General features: G+C 35.1%; 1 protein-coding gene and 1 long non-coding RNA gene across 6 annotated transcripts in view; one reads left to right on the forward strand and one right to left on the reverse strand.

Annotated features, from left to right (window-relative positions):
* The window catches only part of LOC134757506 (uncharacterized), a 114,137-nt gene that overhangs the window by 8,938 nt on the left and 92,948 nt on the right, over window positions 1-12,251 (forward strand). For all 4 annotated transcript variants that reach the window (XR_010131556.1, XR_010131557.1, XR_010131554.1 and 1 more), the window contains exons 2-4: window positions 2,071-2,235; window positions 5,981-6,030; window positions 9,982-10,023. This is a non-coding gene — a long non-coding RNA (uncharacterized lncRNA). The remainder of the gene's footprint in view (window positions 1-2,070; window positions 2,236-5,980; window positions 6,031-9,981; window positions 10,024-12,251) is intronic.
* Window positions 2,822-12,251, reverse strand: part of ITFG1 (integrin alpha FG-GAP repeat containing 1) — a 304,948-nt gene continuing 295,518 nt past the window's right edge. For both annotated transcript variants that reach the window (XM_031003060.3, XM_055366735.2), the window contains 4 exons: window positions 10,969-11,093; window positions 10,183-10,265; window positions 7,311-7,428; window positions 2,822-4,206 (listed from right to left, as the gene is read on the reverse strand). In XM_031003060.3, coding sequence (XP_030858920.1) covers window positions 4,147-4,206; window positions 7,311-7,428; window positions 10,183-10,265; window positions 10,969-11,093 — 386 coding nt within the window. In that variant the 3' untranslated portion in view covers window positions 2,822-4,146. The remainder of the gene's footprint in view (window positions 4,207-7,310; window positions 7,429-10,182; window positions 10,266-10,968; window positions 11,094-12,251) is intronic.

Genomic DNA, 12,251 nt, shown 5'->3' on the forward strand with positions numbered 1-12,251 from the left:
CCTGTCCATGTCCACAAAAAGATACTGCTGGGATTTTGATAGGGATGGTGTGAAATGTATACAGATCACTTTGGGGAGTACTGGCATCTCCTAATCCATGAACACACTGTCTTTCCATTGAAGTCTTCCTTGGTTTCTTTCATCACCTTTCTTCTTTGTTAATATGTGCATTTAATGTTATAAATACCACCCCCCAGCACTGCCTCCTACAAATTTTGTTACATTGTATTTTTCATTTGGCTCAAAATATTTTAAAATTTCCTTTGAGACTTCCTCTTTGACCCTATGGTTATTTAAAATATCTGGGTATTTTCCATGGATCTCCCTAGTTCAATTCTATTATAGTCTGATAATCTACTTTGTATGATTTCTATTCTTTTAGATTTGGTAGGACTTGTTTTATGGCCCAGAATATGGTCTATCTTGGTAAGTGTTCCATGTGCTCTGAAAAATACTATTTTGCTGCTGTTGGTTAGAGTGTTATATAAATATCCACTAGGTTAGATTGACTGAGTGCTTTTCAGGTCAGCTCTAAGCTTTCTGATTTCCTGCCTACTTTTTCCTTCAGTTACTGTAGAAAAGTGTTGATGTCTCCCACTTAAATCGTGAGTTTGTTTCTCCTTACAGGTCTGGCGGTTTTTACTTTTTAGTTTATGAACACTTAGGATTTTTATGTTAAGAAGAGGGGCCTGATCTTGGGTGAGTCTGCTCTCCAGATGAGGCTGGCAGATGAACAGTGATGACACTCCCAGAAATTAGGATAATAAGTCCTTTATTCTTGATGCCGGATCTGGACACTACACCACAGCATCCACCAGAAGGAATATTTAGGGTTTTGTTTCTTTTTGAGTATGTTTTGGTGATATTTTCCTAGGAATTGGTCCATTTTGTATAAACTTTCAGATACATTGGTGTTGGGAACAGGCCCTCCAAAATCTGGCCATCTACTGGCCCCAAAACTGGCCATAAACAAAATCTCTGCAGCACTGTGACGTGTTCATGATGGCCATAACGCCCACACTGGAAGGTTGCGGGTTTACCAGAATGTGGGCAAGAAACAACTGGCCCACTCAGGGCGGAAAACTGCTTAAAGGCGTTCTTAAACCACAAACAATAGCATGAGCGATCTGTGCCTTAAGGACATGTTCCTGCTGCAGATAACTAGCCAAACCATCCCTTTGTTTCCCATAAGGGATACTTTTAGTTAATCCCGTTTCCCATAAGGGATACTTTTAGTTAATCCAATATCTATAGAAACAATGCTAATGACTGGCTTGCTGTTAATAAATACGTGGGTAAATCTCTGTTGGGGCTCTCAGCTCTGAAGGCTGTGAGACCCGATTTCCCACTTCACACCTCTATATTTCTGTGTGTCTTTAATTCCTCTAGTGCCGCTGGGTTAGGATCTCCCCGACTGAGCTGGTCTTGGCACATTGGTATAAAGTTATTCTCAAAGTCTTCCTAGTTTTAATAAATAGATTATCTGTAGTTATACCCTTTTCATTTTTGATACTGGTTATTTGTACCAGTTTTCCTTTTCTTGTTAGAGGCCTTTGGGGCAGCCTGTGCCCTATAACTGATGAATGTGGGAATGTAAAGGCCCAGCCTTCATATTCTAACTTGGGACAGGTTAGGAGATAGGAAAGGTCATCCTATCTCAGAACTCGATGTAGGGTTGTATGAGGCATTTCATTGAGAATGCATCACAGTTCAATTTTTCTGCCTAATTTTGTTTCCTTCCTTTCCCTTGTACGGTTGTGGATCAAAAGCACTCCCTAATCTACTGTCTATTTAATTAGCCTTTTAAAATAACTGGTCAGGTGCAGGTAATCACAAGGGCTGGTTTTAATTCACCTTTATCCTGAGGAGTAAGCCCTTAAGTATCCTAGATCAATCTCAGGTATACCATTGAGGTCTGCTGGACATGATTTAAGTTTTTGTTTCTTTTTATGAGGTATTCTAGCTACTTGCAAGGATGGGGAAATGTAAAGGGCTAGTTCAAATAAATGGTGTATTAACATATTTACAGTATCTTCAAAATGATTATGAATTCTTAATTACTCTTCCTAGCTCCCCAAAGATGGATAACACTAACATATAGTCAGTGGGAAAGAAATCTCAGAAAATAACTGTTAGTTTGTCACTGTCATGGGAAATGGAAAGGAAGAAAAACAGCACTTATCAAGCATCTTCTGTGTACAAACTGCCATTTCAGACTCACAGCAGTCCTTGAAGGTAGGTATCACTCATTACCTTTGTTTTACAGATGAAGAAACGAAAGTTCAAAGAAGTGACTGATTCAGAGTCATGAAATCGGGGAGTTGGGCCCTGAATCCAGACTGGTCTGACTTCAAAGCCTTGCTCTCTTTCCACTGCAATATTCAAAATCAAAACAAAGGTTTTTGTTAGTGATTCTCAATGTTGTGATATATTTTTTACCTGCTGTCCCTTAATAAATGATATTAAAGTTGCATTTGGAAATACAGAAGCAGTATTAATGTCACTGATTGTAGTTTTAATTGTCATTAACATTTTGTCTTGTAAACTCTGATTCACATGAGTTTGAAGACTCAGGCTATATCAATAATGATCCCAATTATCTTTGAGAAAGTGTCACGTAGTGCCTGGGACAGTGCTGTGGGCTGATAACTAGTGAATTTAACTGAGTATTACAGTCAGGAGAATCCTATCTTGCCCCTGACCCACAGAGAGGCAGTGGGCAAGTCACCTTACCCTGGTCTCCCAGTCCAGATAAATGCTTTCATAAGCTCTAAGGTCTCTTCATGCTCTAAAATAATTATTTAAAAACTCACTGAAATACTTTGTTTCAATAAGGAATATTTATTAAGAAGACATGTTAACATGCTTAGATACAAAGTAAAAACACATGCCAATCTCAGAGAACTATAAAGAAAAAAATGAACAGAATTGTTTTCAGAGAAATTTTTGTGTTTTATAGGCATCACATGTCCATTTGCATACTAGAAAATTATTAGCATTGATAAACTTTTTTTTCTCAGTCTTAAAGTCTTTTTAAAGTAACTTTTTGGAAATGTGAAGTTCACAATACAAAATTTGCATTGAAGTCTGAATGTAAATTATAGACTTCTCCAAGCGTTTGAGAATAGAAATGTGATTGAAGATTTGCATTCCCAGATGCTGCCTACAGCAGTTTCCTTTCAAGAAATCAAATGTTCTTCATTATCACATGATAAGGATAAGTTTTTGGACGAAAATTTTTAGGGCACATTAATTCTTGGAGAGTACTATAATTTTTAGTTAATATGAGCAAGTAAATATGTCAATCACCAAAAATTTAGCTTTTCCAAAGAATATTTCTTCATGCCTGAAAATAAAATTCTATCAAGTCTATATATTTCTATAATTAGATGTATAAGTCTAAGAAGATCATCTAAAATATTAATAATGACAACTACCACATACTGACCACTTACTCTGTGCTAGGCACCAAGCTAAGCACTTCACATACATCATCCCATTTAATGTTTACAGTAACTCAAGTATTAGCCCCACTGAATAAACAAGAAAACTGAGGCTTACAGAGGTTAAACAAGAGCCAAGTTCAAACAATGACTTTGTAAGTGGTTGAATTAGGAGTTTAAGGCAAGTCTGTCTTACTGTGCTACCAAGTCAGAGTACCCGATCACTATATTGTATGCCATCAGTGAGACCCCTGACCTGCTGTGATGAAGCTGAATGCATAATGACTCCGTGATATATTCACAAAAGTATAATTTGCTCATTAGAATAAGAAGCAAGACCAAGTCAAGTGGACACAAAAATTCCTGCTCATTTAATTATTTTTATTTACACAACTTTTTCCATCATCATGATGCTAATAAGATTATAAATACACAAACACTGGAGTACATGCAACACATTCCACAAAGGAACAAAAATGTACAGCACTACAGAATAGAGAACCCAAATTTTTATATACAAAGTGCTTTAAAAAAAAAGACCTTGTGACATATTCAAACCATATTTATTTGAATACTTTCCAATAATTACCATGGGATACATCATTTATAAATAATATTTAATCTCCCCTATTTTTTCAAGCCAGAATTTGTGTTTCAACTAATCAAGTGAACAGCCATTCCATTATGTAATATTAAAGGCAAGTCACATAGCATCAAAATGAAACCGGTGGGCTTCTTGTCGTTTTTCTCTATCATCTGCTTTCTGAAAAAGAATTTTAGACTCGTTTATAAATGGTAGAAAGATGTTATGAAAAGACTCATTTCTGAAATACACAGTGATTCATTTTTAAAAGTCTCCAGCAATTAGCAGATAATAGATATGATTTCCTAATTCAATAGTCCTAGTATTTTTGTAGTTTATAGTAGCTGTTTTATAATTAATGATCTAATTGAATAAAAAACAATAAATACTTGAATACTTAAGGCACATTAAATACTTAGGGTCCTTAAATACTTAGCTTCTTATTTATTATCTACTTGAAAATAGGAATAAGTATTAGATTCTATAAGGATGAATCAATGATTGCATTTTTCTGTCATTTTTAACCCTGATGTTAATAAACAAATCTAATGGCTAGGTGTGGTGGTGGCTCATGCCTGTAATCCCAGCATTTTGGGAGGCCAAGGAGGGCAGATAACTTGAGGTGAGGAATTCGAGACCAGCCTGGCCAACATGGTGAAACCCCGTCTCTACCAAAAAAATACAAAAATTAGCTGGGTGTGGTGGTGGGCACCTGTAATCACAGCTTCTTGGGAGGCTAAGGCAGGAGAATCGCTTGAACCCAGAAGCGGAAGTTGCGGTGAGTCAAGATTGCACCACTGCACTCCAGCCTGGGTGACAGAGTACTAATGTACTAATTATTTTTTCATTAACTTGTCAATTTAGCAGATATTCATTGGCCCTTTGCTTCCAATACTCCCAATACCAATACTGTGTTTGCTATTTTAATATTAAAAAAACCTCAGTTTTGTATCTTGTTCTCCAAAAAGACAAATGCAAAACATATTGTATAACTGTAGTTCAAGATAAAAAGTGAAAAATGTTACCAAGTCTAAGAGACTACTTCTAGATCCGGGTGAGGAAAGGGAAAGCTTTGAAAAGACAGGGAAAGCATTTGAAAGCATGGAAATGGGGAGAGTGGTATTCACTCCAAGCTGGGGTTACAACATGATCAATCATTAGAAGGCTGGAAGGAGCACGGATATGTGAAAGCAACTGGTAAAAAATAAGACTGTGGAGTCACATGGAAGTCATATGCAGGCCAGGCCAAGGATTTTATACATAAAAGGCAATGGATATTCACTAGAGCTTTTTCAGCAGGGGAGTGATATGATGAAGGCTAAACAGAATGAATCACTGGCAGCAGTGTGCTAAATGGAATGGAAAGGGGAGAGAATGGAAAGGGGAGAGAACGGAAAGAAAGAGACCAAGTAGGATGTAAGAAGGGGCAGTGTAGTAGGAATGTAGAAGTGGAGTCAGCTGTAGAACTTCTTACAGAGGCAGAGTCCATAGGCAAGTGATGAAATCTTGTAGGTTAAATAAGAGAGATGAAGCTTTAGAATGCTGGTTTTGAGGTGCTGTAAGTCATCTAGGTTGAGCTATCAAGGTGACAGTTGGAAATGGGGAAGGACCTTTAGAGATGAGAGCTGGGGATATCTGAAGCCATGATTTTAGATGAAATTGGCAGGGAAAGTGTTGAAAGAAGAGGGCCAGGGGCAGACACTGGGGAAAGCCTGCATTGAGAAAATGGTAGAAGGAGCCAGCCTGCATAAGTAAAAAAGTGGTTAAAGAGGTTCTACCTCTTTTGAGATACCACAGTGCCACAGGAGATACAGTATATACATGGTCAAATATATACTTGTACTTAAAACTTTCATTTTTGGCCGCTGCATAATTATTGTTATAAGCACACAATGTTTATGCTGTAATCAGATCTACTGAGGAATTAATGAAATTCATTTCCTTTGCTTCACAGGTCAAGAACTGTGGAATCTTTCAGATGATATTCTGATACTTCTGGACAAAGTATGTATGGTTGTCCTTGATCTTACTCTTAAGTTGCAATCTTAAGGTTAATTGAATATGTAACTTCATGTTACTGTTTTTGATATGTAAAGGAGTGATTTTTTAAAAGTGACAAGCCTATGAGCATTTATAGAACAACTAATATGTTCTCTTTTTCATATGTTAAAAGAACAAACACGGTAATTCTAGCAAAAAATGATTATGATGGCATGTCAATCCAGAGTGTAGGTGCAAAAAAAGAAAAACACCTTTCTTTGGGGTCACAAAGCAGCCCTTTTTTGAGGGCATTGATTGGAACCCATATATAAATAGAAACTAGCTTTTTCACATATATCTAAACTGCTAATTTACAGTGATAGCCTCTTTTTTCTTCACATAAACATTGCATAAAAATCTTTTACATATTTGGGAGTTTTGTTTTCAATTATTATTTAGAGTATTATACTAAAGAACAGAAATCAGTTTAATGCAAAGAATACTTGATAGATGAAAAAGATGTTTATGGCTTTTTTCTTTTTTGAGACAGGGTCTCACTCCTTTTGCCCAGGCTGGAGTGAAGTGGTGCAATCGCAGCTCACTGTACCCTCAACTTTCTGGGCTCAGGTGATTCTCCCACCTCAGCCTCCTGAGTAGCTGAGATTACAGGCTTGCATCATGGTGCCTGGCTAATTTTTGTGTATTTTGTAGAGACGGGGTTTCATCATGTTGCCCAGGATGGTCTCAAACTCCTGAGCTCCAGCAATCTGTCCACCTTGGCCTCCCAAAGTGCTGGGATTACAGGCATGAGCCACCATGCCTGGCTGTTTATTGCTTCAGTTGTTACCTTCCACCTAAACCTCAAGAAAATAATTTAACCTCTTTTCACTCTAATTCTTTTCAAAGAGATAGCTGATAATCCTAGCCAAAGAATGTCCATGGCTTTATCAGTACATACTGAACACACGTTCATTTTTTAAAATCATTATTATTTTTCAGGTCATTATGAAATTGTTTCTAAATGCCTTTTGATTTCCGGATGATCACTTTATTACTACCGTACCGCATCAAACTTTTAAAGTAGACATCTCTTGTGATTTGTATGAATTGATAGGAGATATTAGTAACTTCCAGGGATAAAAGAAATTATCATCAATAAAATGATGCTTTGAACAGAACTTGAAAAATGATGAAATTCTAGTCATATGAAAAAAGTTTAAAATAAATACAGTGTTTTTAAAGAGCAATGTATGTATTACTAGAATAAATTAACCAAAGTTAATGCTTCCTTTAAATGAACAAACCTTTTCCTGCCAATGTAAAATGCCAATTATTGCCAAGATGAAAACACAGACACCGATGAGAGCTATAGCAGTAAGCAGAACAATATTACTTGGTGTAAGATACAGTTTGGCACTCCAACTGTAGATAAAAACAGAACAAATTAAAATTACAAATTTTATTTAAAAATAACAAAGTTATATTGAGACCCCAAAGCAAAATAGCTTATTAATTAATTAAACAGTCAATGTATTCATTAAACCATTAATTCATCAGTCCATTCATTATAAATAAAACAAAAACAATTAAAAATCAGATAGTGCTGAGAATATTGATGAGTCTGCAGTTTATATTTTACCTAGACAACTGAAATAGAATTTTTGATGAGATATTTCAATATTTTTCATTTTCCAAGTTTGATCCTCTGAGAATTATTTTTAGGTAAACATATCCAAGGGTACTTTGGATAATCATAGACATCTTTTTTACATCTTGATTTACCTGCTTAATTTGAAAACCTGAACTCTACAGCAAGGTAGTCACATGATCCTAGAAGCCTTCTGTATCATCTTATTTTTGACCTGTGTCACATATATAATGTGACCAACTAAAACATAAATGTTGATGGCTTATGCAAAACTTCTATAATTTTTATATCATGTTGGAGTGTTTACATTACTACAATGACTTTTAGGTTCAGATCACTTACAAAATCATCTTTAGTCCCTCACTGTTAATGGCAATATACAGACTAGAGGTCTTTAGTAAACAGAACTAGTTCTTTCCTTCTAAAACTGTCCATGTAATACAGCATTTGCACACCCTGAAAGCCTAAAACTAAGGACTGTATCACCAAGTCTGCAGGTTGTTATATACACATAACTTTTTGTTCTTCCTAGAAATAGGTAATGGCTATATTTTTATTTTAAAAGTTTAATAAAGGTAAGACTGTTCTGGTAAATAGCAAGTACCTATTGATTTATTCTGGGATAATTAAAATTTATTGATCCATAAGTTAGCTTCTAGTCAATAACCTCAAAATACACCTCAAAAACTAAAATCAATTTGGTTTTTATTATGTACATAAATTTGAAAAGAACATTTCTTTGGAAAGAGTAAGAGAAACATGAAAAATGTTGAGATTATGGAAAAAAGCTATGGTATAATTTTCTGGAAATTCAGAAGAGTAAGTAAACCTTAAGAAAACAAATACTGTTAATTAGTTGAAAGCTACTCTTAGTATACTCATACTTAAGAAAACAGTTCTTTTATGAGATGTTTTTGGTAGTTCTACTTTTAAAATAGATTTTTAACAAATCAGGAATGTAAGTGTTTTGGTAAAAAAAAAAAAAAAAAAGACAAAAGTCAATCCTCAGTTTTCTCCTCAGAGGCAGTCACTCTTACCAGTCTCCTGCATATCCTTTCAGAGATATTTTATACATGTATGAACATGTATGTATAGATGGCTTCTTTTTAAATCACAATGGCTGCTTATTATACATACTCTTCTACATTTTGCTGTTGCTTCTTTTGTTTGTTGTTGTTGTTGTTTTTTGCTTACCACACCATCTTAAGAGACTGTTCTATGTCCGTGGCAGTGAAAAAAAGTCATGCTACTGAGCTGTATAGAAGTACCGTACTTTATATAGTTTCCTACTCATGGTCCAGATTTTCTAGTTTTACTGTAAATTTCATCTATAGAAAACTAACACAAACATACAATACAGGCTCATTAAAAAAAATCTGAACCAGGACTATAACTGTTTCAATGATGTCATCTTATTCCAAGCATAAGGCTGTGATAAAGTTTATTTTCTTAAGCAGTTTGGTTCTGAAGCCCATTAATTTACCATAAAATGCATCTGCTGGTATGCTGGTAAACTGGCTCTGAGGTAGAGAGGGGTTCGGGAAGCCTTGTTTATGGTACTTGCCAATTTTCATGGAGTAGATTCTCCTACCATAACTGATTTCAGTGTGACTTCACTGAATAGAGATGCAGAGTCAGCTCATGAGGTGGCATAAGCTGGTTTTGGCAATCAAAACATTCGATCGAGATGTTTAATAAAGAATGATGAAGCTGGTATTTTCAGAGGGAATGTAACAAGCAGGGGACCCCACTGGTTACATATTCATAGATAAATTCACCATTTCTCTTTGGTTATTTTCTCATATTGATATTTGTCTAGCATATTTTTCCCTATGAAATTTAAATGTTAGTGAATACTTTTATCGCCTAATTTAAAAGGAATAGAATCAATCTAGGAATTTAAATAAAAATGAATAAAATTTAAGGATTTAAAGTTAAATGCTGTATTATGAAATGAATGTATTCTGTTAATAAGGATAAAAATACCTACCATTCGCTTACCACATGCTTGGCACTGTGTTAAGTATATTTCACCCTCAGATGCAGAAAGTGAGTCTTGGAGAGGACAAAGGACTGGCTCCTACTCTTGCAGTCAGCCAGCAATGGAGCTGAATTGTTTTAGCCTACGTCTATTTAACTCCAAAATTTGTGCCCAACCACTGTGGGATATATACTACTTCTCAAATAATTTATTTAAAAGATTAGTGCTTTATACAAAGATTTAGTATCCTGAAAGTTTGAATTTATAACTAGTAAACTGAAGAGCAGTTTATTTAAGCAGAATATGTATAAATCCCTAATTAGTTAACCTACTGTTTTTCTAATAGGATTGAATTTGTTCTTCATGAAAAATGTCTGGGACCTTTTATGTAAGTATGTTTAGTCATTTAAAGTTTGCCGTAAGCAAATTAAGGGATGGGCACTCATGGGAACACAGCAGGAATATGAGAGAGTTTAAAAGACATCACTGTATCTATAATTCAGAGTTAGCAGTGTCTTTAACAAATCGGTTCAAGCAAGTACATTACCTTCGAGGGACATTGTGAGGGTATGGAATGACAATTAGCTGGGAATTTGGAATGATTGCAGTCCACTCTTGTTTTCGTATAGACTGGAAGAAGAATTTAAGAACATTTAACATTCAGCACATTTAAAAAACACAATTATTATTCTAAATAAATAATGAAAAATCTAGCTACTTTGAGAAATTCAAATTCTAGGTATGGATTAAGCTATGTTTACCAATATTAAGCCAAAAATAAGGCTTTTGTGCCATCTGTTGGAAAATTTTCTCATCTTTTTGGGAAAGATTATATTTGTGTTTTATGAATTCATTCATTCAACAAATATTTATTAGACACTTATGTAGCAGGCACTGTTCAAAGGGCTATGTACAAATGCTGCTTGGAGCTAAAATTCAAATTGAGACTGACAATAAAGCAAGTAAAATAATATGATTTTACATATTATATAAATAATACACATATGTATAATAATATTATTTATGTTACTAAAATATTTATGTACACGTTAGGTGGTGAAAAATGTTAGGATGAAAAAGCAGGATAGAGGGATAGGTGACGTTTATGGGAGAGGAGAGGGAAAAACTACACGGTATCTTAAAATCATGATGTGCTCTAAGTAAGATAAGCTTAGGTCACTACCAATAAATTTTTCTTTATTCTTTAAAGGGAATAAAAATATTTGGTTTATTTGAATTCAAATTCAATTAGGTTCAAATTATTTAATTTAAATACTTAAATAGTGAATATTAAAACATAGATTAATTGTAAACAAAATGAATTTTTACTCACTTTTTCTCCAGATGGACGGGGAATACCAACATAGAGATGGTCAAGAAAATTTGCGCTCCGACCTAAACCAAGCACGTTGTATGGTAGTTGGAGAGCTAAATGTGCAGATTGGCTGAGTTGGCCAGCTAGAGTTATTCAATTAAAAAAAAATTAAAAACATCTCTGGAAACATTGCTCCCATCAAATATTAAAATGATAAAATGTTAAAAATTTAGGTACTGGAATGTATCATGTTTCAAAATGTGAAATGAAACATACAGGTCATTAATATTAATGATTCACTTTTTTCTTTTTTTGAGACATGGTCTCACTCTGCCACCTAGGCTGCAGTGCAGTAGCACTGCACTGAGCCTTGACCTCTCAGGCCCAAGCTATCCTCCTTCCGAGCCTCCCAAGTAGCTGAGACCACAGGCATGTGCCACCAGGCTCGGCTAATTTTTAAATATTTGTGGAGACGGGGTCTTACTATGTTGCCCGGCCTTGAACTCCTGGGCTCAAGTGATCCCCCTGCCTCGGGCTCTCAAAATGCTGGGATTACAGGCGTGACCCACCGTGCTCAGCCAATGATTCACTTTTTAAAGAAAACAGCGTTACTGAGATATAATTCACATACCATACACATCACCCGTTTAAAGTGTACAGTTAAGTGGTTTTGAGTATATTCAAAGACTTGTTCAGCCATCACCACAATCTAATCTTAGAACATTTTTATCACTTGAGAAAGAAACTCCATACACATTAGAAGCCATGTCTGTTTCCAACCTGCACACTTCCAGCTGTATGTAATCACTAATCTGCTTTCTGACTCAATAGATTTGCCTATTCTGAAGATTTCATATAAATGCAATCATACAATGTGGTCTTTTGTGACTGGCTTCTTTCACTTAGCACGTTTTCAAGGTTCATCTATATGGTAGCATGTTTCCATACTTTATTACTGTTACTTGCCAAATAGTACTCCACTTTGTTGTATATACATTTTGTTTCATTAATTAATTTCATTAATTGATGGACATTTCAGTCATTTCCATTTTTGGTTACTATGAAAATACTGATGTGAACATTCATATACAGGTTTATTTTTGTATTCACTCTTGTTTTCCTTTCTTTTGATTATGTAGCTAAGTGTTTAACATCATTAGGAACTATCGAACTGTTTCCAAAGTACCTGCACCATTTTATGTTCCCACCAGCAATGGATAATGGTTCAAATTTTTCCACATCCTCAACAACACTTTTTGTTGTGTCTTTTTTATTATAGCCATGCTCATGGTTGTGAAGTG

This window comes from Gorilla gorilla, chromosome 18 (assembly GCF_029281585.2).
Source record: "Gorilla gorilla gorilla isolate KB3781 chromosome 18, NHGRI_mGorGor1-v2.1_pri, whole genome shotgun sequence".
In the NCBI taxonomy this organism is placed as follows: domain Eukaryota; kingdom Metazoa; phylum Chordata; class Mammalia; order Primates; family Hominidae; genus Gorilla; species Gorilla gorilla.